General features: G+C 40.8%; 1 protein-coding gene across 1 annotated transcript; it reads left to right on the plus strand.

Annotated features, from left to right (window-relative positions):
• The first annotated feature begins 3346 nt into the window (after nt 1-3346).
• Nucleotides 3347-18643, plus strand: rspo3 (R-spondin 3). Its single transcript, XM_046399098.1, has 6 exons — nt 3347-4350; nt 9208-9402; nt 10071-10214; nt 10434-10580; nt 10779-10964; nt 17577-18643. Exons 1-6 carry the CDS (start codon nt 4251-4253, stop codon nt 17798-17800), a joined length of 996 nt encoding a protein of 331 aa, XP_046255054.1. The 5' UTR covers nt 3347-4250; the 3' UTR covers nt 17801-18643.
• The last annotated feature ends 468 nt before the right edge of the window (nt 18644-19111 follow it).

Below are 19111 nucleotides of genomic sequence, written 5' to 3' on the forward strand. Positions count from 1 at the left end.
TGTAACTTAGTGTACATCTCCTTAACCGTATGATATTTGTAGCTTGAACAGGGGAATGATAGGATTAATTAGCTTCAGATACACACTGAACTCCAGCTTTTAAGGCCTTGACATTCCCCTTAAAGGTACTCTGTGGAGTTTCCTTGTAAACAAACAAGTTTTTTTAGGTTTACATTGAGTATCACTCACCAAAATGCTTTGTTTGTATCGCTGAGGTCTAACAAACATGTCAAGTGTACGTCCTAGCTTATAAAACACTTGCAGAGCATTGTTTAGGCTACAGTCTTGTTTACTAGCTGGCACTTGTTCTTCGTCTTTGTCGGAGTGTCAAACAAAACAGGGACCCAGTCATATAAAAACTGTGCCATAGTGTTACTAGAAGTCAAAATTTTGACAGGGTCCTTTTAAAATTGCTCTAGTCGATATTTTTATGAAAGTGTGTATTTTAGTGAAAGAAATGTATGTGGCGTGTAGTGATGAACCCACCCTACTCTACAGTTTCCTCAGATAAGCTCTGTTAGCTCACTCTTGTGGTTTTATGGCATTATTGTTTTTTAAGTGGAAAAGCTCTGACAGTTATACATCAGAGATCAACCAGTATGGATTTTTCAGGGCAAATACCAATTAAAACAACTAATCAAGGAAACCTATAACTGATATTTGGAACCAATGTACATTTGCAGTAAATAATAAAATCTTTGTGTCCCAAAGAGAAAAGCTACAGCTTAGTTTTGCTGACATGTTCACTTTAAGAATTTTATGGGGTGATGATATGCCAATGTTGTATTTAAAGCTTGGTGCACTTATTTTTGTCTTTACCCTGTACTTCAGCCAAGACCTGGTTGGTACTTTTAGAAATTTTGACATTTGACAAAAGTTTAACTGCATTGCTTTGCAGTTAACTTACAAGAAGAAGCAAATCAGTAAAAAACCTGTAGGTCAGAAAGCTGAAAAAGTACAATATTTGCAATGGACAGAAAATGTCATACTTTTCTTCTCTGCCATGGTCCCAAAACTGCCATGCAGTGGAATTTTCCTTTTTTCCACTATGACAGTTGTAATAATATTATGTTTAGGCTCGTGTCCAACCAAACAACAAAAAACAACACAAAGTGGGGGCTACAAAACTCAGTTTTGTGTCAATTTTAATGTGTGCCAAGTTTTATGTCAGCAAGGACGATGCCATGCACTCTCATGCCTCTTTAGCTCAAGACCTCAATCAGAGTTAAGCTAAAAAAAGGACTAAATGTGGTAGTGTGCATCCATCCTTAGTCTGGAGGGTTTATGCACCTGCCCGATTTCATTTACAGGTGTCGACTGATTCTCTCACTGGATGGTCACAGGGGCTGACCAAGTGACCTTAACCTTCCGCACCCCAATGCCACATACACACACACACACACACACACACAGACACTCACACATACCCAAACACACAGACATGCTCCTACCCCCAGGGGATGGTGGGGCTTGTTCAGAGTGAGACACAAAGACGAGCATTATTCTTCGACATCCCTTACACCAACCTGCTGGGATGGAGGAGAGGGAGGAGGGAAGTTTCATAATTTTTCATAACATTTCATAACATTATATTTCATTTTTTCTTATTTTTTGTTGACTATGTTAATTTAACACATGTAGAATTACTTGTTAAATTAGATTTCATCATCTGACAGATTTCATTGTCTGTAATGACAGCATTACAGTGCTTTTGTTCAAATATAAATTAATGAAAAAAATAATAGGACATTTAAAGTTTGCATATTGAGTAACATGCGTAACTCTAATGAATCACTTGGGTAAAGTTTGGATTCAGCAGTCTGCCTCAGTGGAGGTGAAAGGGTTTAAAACAATGCATCAATCTCAGTTATGTTTCACTGTCCTGTTCCTGAGTTAGTACAGGGCAAACAAGGAAGTATTCCCATAAAGAAAGAGCCCACACTGTGTTTGCATTGCTTTCCTTAGCACAGTGACTGATGAAAGACCAGAAGCCACAGCGAGGAGAAGCACTGGACTCGTGCATACTGTTCCCTCTAAACATCAACACACAAGTCAGACAAATGAGGCATCGGGGCCCTCTTTAAGCTGCTGTGCTCCGGAGGCCACAATTTACTAAAACCCAGAGGTATAAGTCTCTGCATTTAAGACCAATTATCACCAAAAGTCCTAAACCTGCCGACTGAGACTCTGGTGACAAATGATCTGGAGCAATGATTCATAATAGACAAGGTATTATTATTTAGGAAAATGAGTCCTTAATGCTTCCTTCATGGGATTTTTTACGATAAATATTTTACATTTTTAGTAGCTACTTAACTCCTGATCTTTCCTCTGTATTGTAACAATACAAACAACATCATACACGGACTCAGCTGGGAAAGGTCAAGTCCTACAGTTTACCATAACTCACTGCTACCCACATTTGTCATGACAAAGTGCCTCACGCTCTTATGGAACTAACTCCCTCTAGAGGTTATGAGGAGAGATGCTGCTGTTTCTTTGGCTGATGTTTGGAGTTTTCTCTCTCTCTCTGTACCAAACCATCGCTGTCACAGAAATCAAAGGAAAGAACTGATTGCACAAGAATACAAAGAGATTGGAGCATCTTATACTACTGTCTCCAGCTTCAGTATCCTGTAAGACAGCTGGTGTGTGATTGTGTTCAGGTCCACTGCTCCATCTTTAGGTGCATTTTTGCAGATTAATCTCTAATGTCATTATTGAAAATAAATAGAAGACACACTACAGTGCAGACTTACTACATGGCCATATTATCCAACTTGCTTAAGCTTTTGCTAAAATAAAAAAAAATGCAAAAACTTCTTTTTTTTTCCCTGGCGTGGTTTTAGAAACACATGAACAAATTACAATACAGTCAGGGCAAAGTCAGTGGTATCTGTGCTAATCTCGCGTTAGTAACCCGTCACATCTCTCTTTGAACACACAAACTCGTACAAAGGATTCAACGTAAATGAAACCTTTGGGCACAAAATGACACTTTGATTAACAAAAGATTTCTTAACTTCGTTTTTCTCACTCAGAACTGAAGTTGTCTGTTGCGATTGTGTTCAGAATGTGTTTAAGCACATAATCAGTGTTAAGGACTGTATTTATTATAATATAACTTTATTCTTTATTCTAACACTCAGCTTTTCATTCATTACAATCACACTTTTTATACTCAGTTCATGTTAAACGATGTGCATTAAAAGCATCACTGGAAGCACAGTGACAAACAGGAATCATAGAGAGGCTACAGTACACATCTCTACACCCTCGTTGAAATAACTTCAGTCTGTCTGTCTCCCCACCCCCCCCCCCTGCCCCACTGCACCCCCCACCCCCCCGACGCGGGGGGCTTGCCCTCTAAATAAACTTTGGAGCTCATAGGTGGAGAGAAAGAGACAGAGAGACAGAGGCTGAAGTCATCAGCCGGCCGGCAGGAGGGGAGTGAATGGGTCCTGCACGCAAAGCAGAAAAGAGCTGAAACTGCGGAGATTTACTTTGGTTCAGCTGCCTGCCGCCGACAGCGAGTGAAACGAAGTGTGTGTTTGAAAGCTAAACGAACTTCGAAACCTGCAACTTTTTTTGCTTTTTTTGTGTGTGCGTGTGCGATTCCTGGTGTTGAGTCTGTTGTGCTTTTTACTTTTCTGTGCCTCAGCTGATGCTGAAATGAAACCGAGACCCTCAGCGCGCCTGGCACATTAGGCTATCCACAGACACCGGGGCGCACAGCGCATCTCCACTGAGAGAGACGGGGCGAGAGGGACAGGGGGAGACTTTGGAGTTGTACACATGGATGTTATATCTCAAACTTTTTGAGAGTTATGTTAACCATAAATAATAATTGCATCCATCTTTTCGACCTACACTAATGATTGTTTTTGCTGGCCTCCTGCGCGCACCGGATGAGAATCGAGCTATTTGGCGTGTTTGTTTGTTTTTGGTTTTTTTATTGTTTTTGGAGGGAATGTTCTTCATCACAGCACGGATAACGGAACCCTGACTCAGTCTGGCTTTCTTGGTTTATATGAAGATCATCTCCAGGATGTTACAGTCTAAGCGGCCCAGGCATCATTGGGCCACTGTACGCTACCATCACCACATGTCACCACATAGCTGGGGGTCCTGCTGTGTCTAGGAATTATCTACCCTCCGCACTCCGTCACGGGGAAGAAAACGGAATCTTATCCAATAAGTGATTTGATGAACATTGACATTGGCTTTACGAGTCTCATCTCTGGGCTACTATGCAATTACAACTGATCTCCTTTGTTTTGATCATCTTGCACTGCATGGATTACACTGGTTGTCAGCAGCACAGCAGCTCCAGGCACCGGCAACATAAACGTGAGTGGGTAAAGTGCTGTAGGATGCTGCCCGGCGTTTGGTGCACATACTCAGCGCGGTCTTTATGTTCTTTTCTCTTTCTTCTGAGTTTTTAATCCAATATTTATCGACCTGTTTTATTCAGAGGGAATCCAAATGTGTCCAGTCTGCATTCTATATCTCTGTATTCAGCCTATTATAAAAATCTAAACCAGTGATTGGCACATTACTTGATCAATGTAGTAAAGACCTGTAGGTCACCAAACAGTCTTACAAAGGCGCACCACTCAGGCCCATGTTCCACTGATGTGAGTTTGTCATGCTATAACATATTTCTCTATTGTGTAAATTAAAAGAAGATGATCAAAACCTAATTTCTATCACTTGGTGGATTATAATGGTCACACTGATTCAACAGATTATATTGATTATTAAAGCCATTCAGTACAGCACCAATACGTTAAATTCACCAGTTTCCACACGCACAACCCTACTTTTCAGTATTACGAAGTCTATGCCCTCCAATTGTGCTGTATAGTAAACGAGACCGGGCTCCTTATTGTCAGTTTGATTTCGGTAAATTCCAGCTCCAGCCTATTAGCTCTTATGGTCCTTGTATGGTGATGCCTTCAGTCATTGCATCATCTTCAGTCCGCTTTTTTATGTTTCCTCTGGAGCTTAATTGGATTAATAAATTGTTCTGTGTATCACCTGAAGCCTGCAGGCGCTACTGTTTGCGCTCAGTCTCCTGGTTCCCGTCGCTCTCTAGCGGTCAGAGCAGCAGACTTCAGGCATGGAGTGTTGCCACCCGGGGTTCGGAGCTAATGGACATTATAGCTGTAGTTCCCATCTTTCGTGAAGTAGCCCTCGCGTTAAGTTTATTTTCTCTACATTGCACCATTGTGGACAAAGGAAAGGTTTCCTCTGATGTTGGTCCAGATCACACTGAGAGGGGCTCACATTCACGGCAGTCAGAAATTCAACCCAGCATCATAATTTGAAATCATGTACCATCTTGCTTTAGTTCCAATTCAAAATCTGAGATAATGCACATTTGACAGTAGGCTACCTCAAAACAGCAGAGATGCTCCATAAAGACAACACTTAAGACTGATGGTATTTCATCTGCCATATATTTTCCAGGGGTCCAAAATCATACCTCATCCTTTGAGCTAGGGTAAGCTTTTTTTCCAGGAATAAGTATCAATACAGAATATTTTTCTATTCTTCCTACATACACTTTATCACTGAGGGCCTCCAGATGTGCTCAGTGACCAAGCCTGTTCGAGAAGAGCGGGAATAACTGGAATATTCCATGTATCACTTGCCAGCATGGCCGAAAACTCTCTGTGATTTATAATAATAGACCTTTGAAGTGATGTTTTTATCCCTGCCACCTGGGGCTGAGACTTCTATCTACATCTCTGGAGTTCAGTTCTGTACTCCAGACCAGAAGCAGAGGAGTTTTTATTTGTTGTTAATTTTTTTTACTGTTGGCTATGAAAGTGGTCATTTAAAACAAAAAACAAAAAAACAGAGTTGCAGCATCTGACATTAACATTGTATTTATGGTATAGTTTTAAAAGGGGTCCTGGGGTTACTGTTTCTCTTGGCAGCTCTCTTTAGTGTAGTCAGTTCAGACCTGAGGAACTAAACGTGGATCATTTGGCATAGTGTATATAAATTGTATTTAGCTGCAGGAAACTGGAACTCTAATATTAAACATCAGTCGCAATGATAACAGACAAGGAAATGTACATGCTGTATGTAATGGTTTGATTATTCTTATGTATTCTCCATTTGTGTTTGTTCTGTGCTTAAGTAGGATATATAGTGTGGGCTTCACACCCTACACTGCATCAGGACACACTTTTCAATGTTTATTTCTCCCCAAACAGTATTAAAGAGCCTCTCAACGCAGTGTGAGAGAGGGGTGGCAGGTGGGTCCACTGAAAATAATCACTTGGTTTATTGAATTATTCCCTGACTGACTGAAAACATTGTTAACAGTGTGCTTATTGTAAAGTTGGAATCATTTAAATTAGTATCAATTAGTTTTTGATGGAGATGAGATGCAGATGTGCCATATGCCCAGCTATGAGGTAATTCAGTTTTGAGATGGCAGCACTAAAGCATTCATTTGTGTCTGACGAACAGTAAGCTCTGCTGTAGTAAACTTCGGCCCTTCTGTGCTGACTCTGTACCCATTAAAAAAAAAAAGCAAAAAACGTGCATCTCAGAATCCAAACTTCCTCCAAGGATGCAGATATCTAATACTTTCAGAGATATCAGGGAGGATGGAGGGATTAGTTGGCGAAGGGGTGAATGAGTACAGACTTCAGAGGGAAAGAAGGGTGAGTTGGGGGTCAATGACCATTGAGTCAGTTGGTCAAAATTACCGTGCAGAGACTGAACCCAAGCTTCGTGCTTCCTGTCTGTGATGACCCTTCCAGAAATGAAGGCATGTGGGTGCCTGGGTCCTAACAGTGCTAATTATTTATTTCATATTGTTTATCAAGACAGGGCAGCTCAGTGGAGGACAAAGATGAGCAGATTTAAAATATACTCCATGCATCACTTGCCACTGTGGCAGCTGGATTAATTACGTTACTTCTGCACAATTCTGTTTTCCCCACCGACCATCTGTGTTTTTGTGTGTGCAGGCATGTGAAAATATTTTTTCATATGTAACTTTGTTGGTATGTTATGCAAGTGACCACTGCCCAACTGAGGTTTTGTTGGTGCGAGTGTGAGGGCAAGGCCAAATTCCTGCGTCTTAAGACTTCTGTGAATCAGGGCAACTTGGCAGGAACACATGTGGCAAAATGGACAGCAGTTAAGGCAGCAGTAAAGATTGTTGAAATATTTCAAACAAAGCATCTGGGATCTATGCTGAACTGGCAGCTAAATCCCTGAACTTAGAGAAGACGGAAGAGGGCCTGTGGCATGATATGTCACTGGAGAGGAAAACCAATTCCTTTGGCACTTACCGGGTTGCTTTGGATTTGTCTGCCATGTGTGACTACTGCAACACTGTCCAAACAATGCCTTTGGGAATGGAGAACCAATGCAGCATAGACTGTAAAACATGTGACTTCTTTGATTCGCTGTGACTTTGTGTCACAGGTGTCACTCCTGGTGCAGGTAAATATAAGCAGATGTAACATGTTCATCCCTGAATTGATTTTGTCATTCCCAAAATCAGTGGACCATTTTCTGTATTTAACTATGAGATGGTATTTAAAACTGCGAGTAAGTTAAACACATTTGTTCTATAAAATACCACTTATACCAGTACTGAATCAAAAGTTTAAAACATCCTTTGCAAGCTACCCATCATCTGGAAGTTTCTTTCAGAGCACATCTTCATCCAACCACTAAAACCCTTTCTTTTTTTCCTTACTGTTTTTGAACTCTAAAAACTGAAAAGAATGAAATATGAGTGTAAGCTTTTCCATGATACTGACAACGTGAAATCATACTGAATCTATTCTTCTTGAATACAGCTGTCAGACTTCAAACCCTAACGTTTTATGATCATTGCATTTTATTTTTCTACAATATGTTAACACTGAGCGTACCTGAGTGTATGTTTTTAAATCATTACTTAAACACAGTATTACTTTGAAATACACATGCTGTAACTTTGCAAACATCAAAAATGTCTTTGACTCAGCTGTCAACATACAATTAAAATAATTAAAACCTACATCCACAGCTTTCATTTATGGGCAGACAACATCTCATGAATCATCAAATTAGTAAAGAATGGGTGATTAAAAAAATCCTGCATGGTATAAACATAGTGTAAAAGGCTGTCACTGGCACGGTGCTATCACTCACACACTCAGTGATTAGTGTCACATGACATTATAATTAAACACTTAAGCATATGAGATCCCAACCATGACATAAATAACATAATTGACTGTCTGTTTTCCCTTTGCTCTTTGACTCAAAGCATGTGACACATCAACACTTGTCTGAAACAGTAAATGTAATATTAATACTTAAAATAATCAACATTTATTTGTATCAAACGCTAAGCTGTCAGTTTTGGATTATATTTGGAAAGTATTGTAGGCACTTCTTAAGATATTTCATTTAATTTCATTTTTATTTTTGTTACAGATTTTTTTTGGCTGAAACCAACGGCAAAATAGTTTACCATCTGATTGATTGAGCCATAGCCAGATGCAACATACACTAATATGATCACTTACTATTGATTGGTCCACCACGAAACATGAAAACAGTGCATTAAGAGTATAGTGCTTAAGTACTGATGTTGGTATTGTAGATCCAAGTGTATAGTATACACAGTGGTTCCAATGAGACCTGACATCTGCACTGACACTACATTGAAATGTTTAAATCCTCATAACCTCCACAGTCTGGACTAAACTGATTAAGTTATCAGTCTGATCCTGTCTTGTGCAGGAAACCATAATAAAAAAAATCACTTTAAAAAGACATATAATAAAAAAGAAGAAGAAAAAATAAATATTCCATTGTAAAATTGACCTCTTGGGACTACATTTGCGTCCCTGGCTGAAATAAATTTGAGGACACTGGATACTTATCTTCTTCCTAAATTAAATGCTAAAATGGTTCTGGTGTTAGAGACAGGCTGCCAGAAGGTTACTTTTTGGCACCAGCAGTGATGTGAATTCCTGCCATGAGCTTTGAAAGAGAGGGAGGCTGGCATTACTAGCATGATATCTACAAGCACTGTATGTTTGGCATTAAACTATGGCACCAGGGCTTAATGCTGTGACTATGAATATCTGTAGAAGTTATCCACACTTAAAGTTTAAAATGTTTTCCTTTATATTATGTAAAATTCATACTTAAGCATTCCCCTGCTCCTATCAACAGAGATCTCTGGTGTGAGCTCAGGGTGCCAGCAGGGTGGCTGTCTGACCTGCTCTGACTACAATGGCTGCCTGTCCTGCAAGCCACGCTTCTTCATGCATTTGGAGAGGATTGGGATGAAGCAGATCGGGGTGTGCATGACTTCCTGTCCTCTGGGCTTTTACGGCACACGCTCCCCAGAAAGAAACACCTGTACAAGTAAGCCGTGAAGACTGTGCAGCAGAATGATAACACAATAGCAATGAAAACATCCCTTGCATTATCTGTTCTCAGTTTAAGTGAACACAAGTTTGTAGGTGTGGTTTTAGTAGCCAGAGTTCTGTGTTATTCTGTGTAATCTTCTCTCATAACAAACACACACAGAAAAGTATCTCAAACTTGTCGAGTTTTAAAAATGTGGCCTCTTAACAGTGTGTTTTATTTACAGCCTAGTCTAGTCTGCTTCAAGACATTGTTAAAACGTATGTCCTTCCTCCATATACACTTCTTTACAAGCAACAGCTTCGAGACCTGCATTAGAAATAGCCTATATATATATATATATATATATATATATACATATATATATATATATATATATATATATGTGTGTGTGTGTGTGTGTGTGTGTGTGTGTGTGTGTGTACTCATGTAACTGAACAACTTTCCTTTTGGTGACATTAAATTAAATAAAGTGTTGTTTTACTTAAAATCATATATCACCCCATAAGACTAAGACTGATTGCAGTGGCCTATATTCCTGACTGTATTCCCAGTGAGACATGCACACACACACACACACACACACCCTGTGTATTTGACGCACAGGACACACTCAATAACTTGTTTAAATAAACTCCGGCGGTGGGTCTGTCTTTCTCTGTCAGAGTGCAGGTCCGAGTGCGACTCCTGCTTCAACAAAAACTTCTGCACACGCTGCCGAGCAGGCTTCTACCTTCACCTGGGCAAATGCCAGGAAAACTGCCCTGAGGGGCTGGTTCGCAGCGACACACAGAGAGAGTGTGTCCTCAGTGAGTATTTAGAGTTTACACTTATCGTGGACAAGGATAAACTTGGGGTTTATTCTTTATTTAACTCTATTTACCTTGTACTTATCCCACATTAGCCATGCAGAATTTACCAAACAATTCTGACTTTGGAATGAAGCAGTTGCATAAAATATGTTTATGTGTTAAATTTAGCCACCTTTCTCGCAGATACAGTACATAACTGTGCTTTTGTTTTTGCAGAGTGCCCTGAAGAGTGTGAGGCGTGTGTGAGCAGTGAAAGATGTACGCGGTGCCGGCCAGGCCTGTACCAGCTCAATGGGAGGTGCCACCATGTCTGTCCAGAGGACTACGAGCCTAATGACAAACTCATGGAGTGCACGGCACAAGGTCAGTCCAGTGTGGAAAAAAAATACCCAAGATGCCAGTCCTGTTGGTGGGGGCCCACGGCACGTTTGTCGCTTGATGTGGAAAGGCTACAAGTGGCAAACAAGCTTAAAGTAGAGAGAGAAACCCAGTTTGGAACTTATAAACGTGAAATAGTTTCACACTAAAGCCTCTCAGCCTCACTTCTGTTTCTCTATTCAGTGCACTGCCAAGTGGGCGAGTGGAGCGAGTGGAGCCCCTGTTCTCGGTCTGGTAGAACCTGTGGGTTCAAGCGGGGCCAGGAGACCCGCACACGGCAGGTACTTCAGTACCCATCGCCCTTTGGCAGCCCCTGCCCCGAGATCTCAGAGATCAAAGAGTGCCTGGTGAAGAGGAGGAAATGTACAGGTAAAGAAAACAACAGTGATACTGTAGCAAATTTGCACAGTGTTGGTGTTTCATTTGTGTGTGTCAAATCCTGGCTCAAGATCCTTGGCTCCAGCAACTTTTAACAACAAACTTTTAAAAGTGGCCACATTCTATACATGGTCTATTGTAGATGCTGTTGACCCACCACACTCACTGCCAACAGCGAATTAGTGACACATGGCACGATTTCTACTCTATATGAATTCCAGACCTTGCTGCTTCAGCATGTACAATCAGGGCTAGTCGTTCTTCCGCTCAGGACTATGACTGTTTACTCAGAGGATTGTCATTGTGGTTAGAGTGAGGACAGTGGGGGAACACACATGTGTGATGTTGCAATGGCTATGTTGTGTGTTTTCCCACGAGACCTCTTTGGATTTTTAAACAGAAAAACCGCTTTCTCTGCTCCCAGCAAACAAGGAATAGCGTGATGATTTCCAATGAAGAGAGTGAAAACTACTTTCAGACGGGCTCTTCTCCTTTTAAAACCCGGTGCTGTGGTGAATTTATGATCACTTTGTGTTATGTGTGTACTGTGTGTGTGTGGTTACTGAGCTGGTTGGTGGTTACGGCTGGTTGTTTTTTAGCCTGGGCTCTGTAGTGTTAAATGACAGATCGCAGACAGGGTAGGAGGCTGAGATCCAGCCCTCTGGGGCCTCACACTTACAGAGCAAACAGTGTGTGTGTATATGTGTGTGCATGTGCGTGCGTGTGTGTGTGTTTCTGTGCATGTGTGTGTGTGTGATGCAGCAGAAAAGCAGCTCACTCCGGAGCAGAAACAGCCAGCTCAACATCAACATCCTCCCCCTGGGAGGCACGCGGCGACCAGGGGATCAGTATTGGTTTATCCCCACAGCTGCCAACACACACACACACACACATATACATGCAAACCAACACTTGCACACACATATTCAGATATAGATACACCCTCTTCACTTCAAAAAAGCCAGACAAATGCACACTTGGGCACAGCAAAGACACACAAACATCTTTGTCTCACTAAAATAATGTTGCTCCTGGTCATAATTTGTAAAGAGAGTCAGTGGGGTCACTGCGATTTGTAAGGCAGACTGTGAAATGTGCCCTCTGTCACCCCCACTATCGCACTCTCTCTCTCTCGCTTCTATCTGTATCTCTCTGCTGATCCATTCCCCCATCCTCATCCTCTCCACTCTCTCTCTCTCTCTCTCTCACACACACACACACACACACACACTCCCTACCAAACCAAAGAAAACATAGACCCCCATATAAGCTCCCTGTTGGCGTTCCCAGTCAGTCGGGTCGGGGCCGAGATTTTAGTGTGGAGTCGACGGCTCTGTTGATCTAGCCTGAGCCTGTGTGTTTTTGTGTGTGTGGCAGGGGGTGGAGGGGGGGACAGTTGAATTTAGTCTTTCACATTATAGACCTCGTTTATCAACGTTGCCCCCACTTGTGATTACCCAGTTGCCCCTGCTCCAAGAGCATCTGCAGTGAATGAGAGCTAATTATCTGCTTTGGCGCATCCTCTCTTCGTTGTTTACGTTCTGCACACGCTAGGGGGTCAGTGGTCCGACCTCAGAGAGCCGCCAGTAATCCTCCAGCAGCCCTCAGACATTGATACATCCTGCTCCTTTTGCACTTTCTCCTTTTGCATTCTCCTCTACTTCTGTCCTCTCACGTTTCCTCTTTACTACATTGTTTCACTCCTCCACGTTAGTCTTTGGCTATTCCATCCAATACTTTTCACTTTCTTCAATCCAAAAACCATCAAATTATTTTTTGTTGCTAATAGGAAAATTAAATTTAAACAAAGCCAGGTTAGCTTATTTCCACTGCTCATGGTCTTTGTGCTAAGAAGCAGTAATCCATTCCTGGCTTAAGTTTTAGTTTTTAATGCACAGATATGAGAGTGGTTTCAATCTTGTCATATAACTCTCAACGAGAAAGCACATTTCCAAAAATGTTGTATTTTTTCTTTGAGTATAGGCAGAAGCCTCCAGCTCTTACACAACCATTAAGTTGGTTTTAACCCATGAATCCATGTTTTAAATTACAGATACTACGTCAGAACAGTTATAAAACTGAAAAGCACTGACCTATTCAAGCTTAGAGTCAGAAAGACTGACTGTTCCTCTGTTATCCACTGCTGGAGAATGTTTACACACATATCCTCATCCGCTATCATCTCTCTCAAGTTAATGCTGGCTAATTTGTCCTTCAATGGACCTGCTGTTCACCTCTCTATCTCTGTAGCCGGATAGACCATGTGACCTCTGCAAACCATTTGACTCCCACTCACACACACACACAGACAGACCTATTACACCCAGAGAAACGTACAGTTAAGCAAGCTAACCTCAATCAAGCAATGAGAATGATTTGCACACACACACACACACAGACACACCCAAAGCTCCCCTCGTGACATCCTGGCGGCCATGCGGCAGGCATTCCACTTGTGGGACAACCCATAGCCTTTAATCCTATCCTGGCTCCCGCCAAAAGCTCCCCAGACGACAGAACGCCTGCCATGAAGGATGCGCCACCATAAAACACACAGTTCTCCTCAAACTGCACACACACACATATACGCACACACCTCCCCTTATCCTCAGTGCTCTGTTTATTTCCTGCTGTCACCTTGTTCATCTCTTCTACTGTTCTCTTTTTCTCCCCATGCCTCATTCACTAGCATGCTGTATAACCCATGGTGCCAGCACACACACACAGAGTCCCACCCAGTAAAGCCCCTCTCAGTACAGTTTACTGACTGTCCTTTGTGAGTGTACTGCAACAGATTTCTCAAAGTTATGTTACAGCAATGCACAATGCTTTGTTAACACAGTGCAGTGAATAACACAGGATGATGAGGATAACACATACAGATTAACCGATATGAAATATTCAAACTTGTATTGAAGTATTCAAGTGCTTGTCATCTGGTACTGAATTTGGTACTAGTTATATGTGGAACCTAAAATGAGTTACAGAATAGGCTTTGACGCCACCCAGACTTACACTACAAGTGACTGTCATCACACTATATTGGCCACAATAAATCTGCACAATGTATGCAGTCCTAGTGCAAATGACAAAAACTTGAGTGTGCAGTGTGTAGTGTATACATGAGTGGCAGTTTAAGGAGTCCACAGATATTTAAAAGTACTCTCTCTCATTTGTGCCTTTGTGTTGTTTTTACTTCTTTCCAGTGGTGGAAAATCTGTAAGTACATTTACCCTATTAGTGTATTTAAATAAATTTGTGATGTACTTTTCTTTTATTTCAGTATTTCACTATTTTCTGCTACTTCATACTTCACCTTCCCTACAATTTAGAAGCAAAATTGTACAAAAGTTTACTCCACTACATTTATTTGACAAGTTAAGTTACTAGTTACTTTGCAGATGTAATTTAATAATGCAAACTATAGTCAACTAATTAACTATGATGAAATTTTATAGATTCAGGTAAACCTTATTGATCAGGGAAATTCAGAAGTTGCCAAGAAGACAAATTGTATAAAGTAATTAAACCATCTCTATCAGCTTCAGTATTAAAGTGATGAAGCCAAGAATGCATCGATGATTAAATAATCCAATAAAATACATTACTTTGAAATATTCCATTCTGTAAAATGAGTGCTTTTTTTCTGTATACTTTAAGTATATTTTGTACTATACTTTTGTACTTTTATTTAAACTAAAACTTAAATGCATGACTACTACTTGTAACAGAATATTTCTGCACCGTGGCACATCCATCTCTTCTGTTGTTTGGGTACAAGAGTTCTTTTCTGCTCACTTTTATGATAGACAACAAAACACTAAATGACTTGGTGTTAAATAAATGTTCCATTTGCTGCTGTGACAGTTACATTAACTGAAAGCACATTAAATAAATAGTTTGACATTTTTGGAAATGTAATCATTTGCTATTTTAGTGAGAATTATATGAAAAGATTAAACAAAAGCTAATCTGGCTCTGTCCAGGGTTTAAAGTTTTTGTTACCAGAACTAAAGCTCATGAACACATTGCACAACTTGGTTGCTTGTTCTAAACATAAACAGAAATGTAAAGTAGATATTTTGTGAATTAGCAGGAAGTTACTCGCTGTAACTATTTCAACCAGTGAAAACATCACAAAGTCACTACACCCAACTGCTAGTCTCCAGGAAATAGTTTTGCTCTTGACTGTGTTCTGGTACTTGGATTGTTAAACTCTGGACAGAGTCCGGCTGGCAGTTTCTTCCTGCTTTAAGTCTTCGTGCGCAGCTAATCTAGCTGCGTCATGCATCCATCTCAATACTGAACAGACAGCCAAGCCAATAGTATTGATCTTCTCATTTAACTCTTGTCCAGAAAGTGAATAAGCCTTTATTATGTCCCAAAAATTTCAAATTATTCCTCTTAAATTATTCCACTTAACAGCATTTTAAATGAACTTGTACCAGAGGGAAGCTTTTATATCCATGTAGCAGTCCAAACACAATCATTTTATTTGAAAAGCATGGGATTCACACATGTAGTTCACTTTGAATAATGACCATAGTTTTTTCCATACTCATTGTACCTACAGTGGTGATACCCACACTGTATACAGAAAAAAAAATGTAAGTGATTCAATATGAAGTAATAGTGAAATCATTCATCCAGGCAAAATATGTATTATACATATACGTATTAATACGTACAAAAAACGTGTTACGTATTACAATTCCCACCAATCACAGTATGTTTTCATTGTTTAGTTGAAGACATGCCGATTTCTTAAAACACTCACTACATAACCAGCTGGAACTTTTATTTTGTGAAAAAAATACATTGAATATATTCTTAGTATGTTCTTTTTTATACCTACCACATATTGCACAATCTCAGCCAAAACAGGACTAATAGGTCTTGTCCAAACTGCTCTTAGTTTTACTTCTGAAGGCAAAAGTAAAAGCTTTTCTTGAATTTTTGCATTAAAATGAGGCTATATTACTGCAAGTACTGGTTCCAGTTCATAAAATGAGTGGAATGGATTTTCATGTGTTGTTCCCAAAGCCAACCACTCACTCACTGCCAGTCTCAAACTCTTGATGGCATTATTCATTAAAGCTTGACTTTTACTGCTAAATGTCTCCTGAAAATCTTCCCAAACCTCCAAAGGTGTCTCATTTGGGTACCGTTACACACATGTCAACACACAGTTTACAAAAAACCCATCAGAAACTAACCAAATGCAGATTGGTTTAATAAACACTCTCCTAATCATCTCAACACAGGCATGGATTAGGTTTCTCCTCTGGCTCGACAAAAGCACAGGGGCTACAGTATGACTAATCCACTGAACTTGTAAATAGTTGTAAATGGTGTCAGGACAGAGAAAACAATGAGAGCGAAGGGGACTTCCTGTGTTTATAGAGGACAAGGGGCAGACCTCGGATGAGTCAGTGCACCAGATTACTCCATCTGCCCATCCATCCGTCCATCCATGCAATCAGCTATATTCACCATCTTTGATTTTGGTTCTTTTTTACTTATTTTTCACTGTCTTGCAATTAAATGTGAACACTGTTCTGTGTGTGTTTGTGCACATATTCAGATAAACATTTAAGCTTCTGGCCCTTCATTATTTCAAGGAGATTAAGCACAGTCAGCAGGTACAGCTTGGTATCACTATGAATGAGTGGGTCAGACATGGCCCCTGGTCCAACCAGGGCTCTGGCTTGATTAATGAACAGACAGAGAGGGAGAGGATGAGCATAGGAGGCCGAACATGAAGTGGACAGGAGGGAGACAGAGATCTCTCCCTCTCTCTCTCTTTCTCTCCCTTTCTCTCACTTTATCTCTCTTTCTCTCTCGCCCTGTGTCTGTGTCTACTGCCTACTTCAGCAGTTTCACAATCCCCAACTGGCCGGCCAACCAGCCAAGCAGGCCGTGCTGCTCCGTTCCACTCACACATGAACAGCAGCAGCACAACAACAGGAAAGGGCCTCCCCTGCTTTCACTTGCAGGTCCTGTCTCCAAACTCCCTGGGGGTGGATCTTGTTATTATCATTAATAACTTTAGCTCGAGCAGAGATAAACCTTCAGCATTCCAAAACTCTTGGTTTTGTTTATGAGATGGTGTTGCAAGAACAGATAAATTGGGAGTTTATTTAAAGGTTTTCTATTTTGGACAATGGTCTGTTCATTGCAGACAGACAGCTGCAGTCTGTGATGAAAGACTGCCATCTAGTGTTCAGTACAGAGCATGTTGTCTTTTAAAGGAAAACTGCAGTGCAAACATATAATGAGTTTGCACAGTATTCACTCTCCCTCAACAAGCCTTGTTACTTAAATGAATTGTTAGACACAAGGAGGTTTTCCTGAGGCTATGAGTCCTATAAATAACTCATCATATATGTTACATATGTTACCAGACTGATTTCTTTGGAATTGAGATTAGAATGGGCACTATTTGACAAGACCATATGAAAGGAATCTGAGAATGATGCACAGTAAAATTTCTTCATTTTACAGCTGATTACTACCTTCTGAAATGTATGTGGAGGAGATGCAGAGCTTTGTCATGTCCTCTACCTAACTAATCTTTATCATTTCATTTTCCTTTGCTTCCAGGTGGGTGGAGGAAGAATGAGCGAAGAGAACGGAGGAATCGCAACAACCGGAAAGATAAGGAGAACCAAGAGGGGCGACGGGAGAGGAAGAGAGAGAGGGAGCGAGAACGGGAGAGAGACGCGGGTGAACGTGAAGACTCTGATAACAGGAACAAAACGGAGCACAGGCATCGCAGAGGCCAGGACACAGAGCCAGTCTCACCTGGAGATGGCCTTGTACAGTAGTGCTCTGGACAGACGACATCTAGAGCCTCCCCATCCTCCACCTGTTATCCTCCCATCCTTCCATCCCCGAAACTTCACCTACTGCTCATCCCCCTTGACCCCTGTCTGCAGGGGTGTTGCTGCTACCTGTATGATTTGAATATAATGTTTATGCACAAGCAGGATGGGGCACATTCAGCCACAAGGCTTGGGCCACTATGGACTTAAAAAAGTCAGTTTTTTTTCTATCCTGTAGCCTCTACTCCTTCACTTCCACCTCTGAGTGTGTCTCGATTGAAAAGTGCAGGGGACAGTGCTGAGACTGCTGTTGGGACTGAAAACAAAGTGAGAAAATGTCTGTGACTGCATGGAGGACTGGCAGACAGAAGGACAGAGGGGCAAAGATGTTATACTATGTGCTTGTTGAAATGGTTATTTAATGGGGCCCTGATACTACATTGCGCGTCTTGGTTTTTGAATGTAGATTTTGCAACATTATGTAGAACAATTGTTTATTATTGTTGTTCCTGTTCTTCAGATCTCTTTATTTTATTTGGTGCAGAATTTGTAAAGAAACAAAATAAAAAAGTGAGTTTGCTATTGCCATCTTGTGACATCTTCATAATCACTGCAAATGACAGATGTAGGAGAACCTGCGTGCTGTGACTCAAAGGAGGTAAAAAACTGAAAACCATTTAACGTGTTCTGTACCTCTTGCTCGAAAGCTAGTTTTATCCAAATGTGATAAATCGGATCTACTATTGGTTTTTCTTTTTGTGTAAATGAAATCTGTGCTCTCAGTAAAGCTCCTTGACTAGGAACCAAAAGCACCTGTAAGTCAAATAAAACTATAATGGGTTTGTACCAGTGTCTGTTATCTGTTTTTAATCCGACTGCCATCTTGCGCAGTCCACATGCTATAAATCTTCAAAGAGTTAAGGGCAAGTGAAACTCAGTACAGCTGGCAGCTCAGTTGTTGAGTCAAAGGTTACCATGAGCTCATTTGGGTGTAAGGTAACAGCAGTAGGGTGTCACATAATGTAATATCTGAACACTTGCTGTAGATGCGGACATTCATCTTTTAATGAACAACAAATATTCTGAGACAACTATTCTAATATACCTCAGCACATATTGTGAATAAACAAACATGCAGTTTAAACTAATCAGGCCACTTGCAGTCCCCATGGTGATAGTTAGGTTTTCCCAGGGAAAAACCTAGCACCATGTAGCTCAAACTTCACAGCAAAACACACTTTCTAAATGAGTGTATAGTTAATTGGAATATATATATCAAGTTGTATGCATTCAAACACAACCCATATCTTCTAC

The sequence above is a fragment of the Scatophagus argus genome, chromosome 9 (genome assembly GCF_020382885.2).
Source record: "Scatophagus argus isolate fScaArg1 chromosome 9, fScaArg1.pri, whole genome shotgun sequence".
NCBI classification, from domain to species: Eukaryota; Metazoa; Chordata; class Actinopteri; family Scatophagidae; genus Scatophagus; species Scatophagus argus.

What these genes read in the sequence shown, in the direction of transcription:
- rspo3 (XM_046399098.1), top strand. Translation starts at nt 4,251, where the DNA reads ATGCAATTACAACTGATCTCCTTTGTTTTGATCATCTTGCACTGCATG. An exon ending in CATGGAGTGCACGGCACAAG is followed by an intron (nt 10,581 to 10,778) that starts GTCAGTCCAGTG and finishes TTCTCTATTCAG; the next exon opens with TGCACTGCCAAGTGGGCGAG. An exon ending in GAAGAGGAGGAAATGTACAG is followed by an intron (nt 10,965 to 17,576) that starts GTAAAGAAAACA and finishes CTTTGCTTCCAG; the next exon opens with GTGGGTGGAGGAAGAATGAG.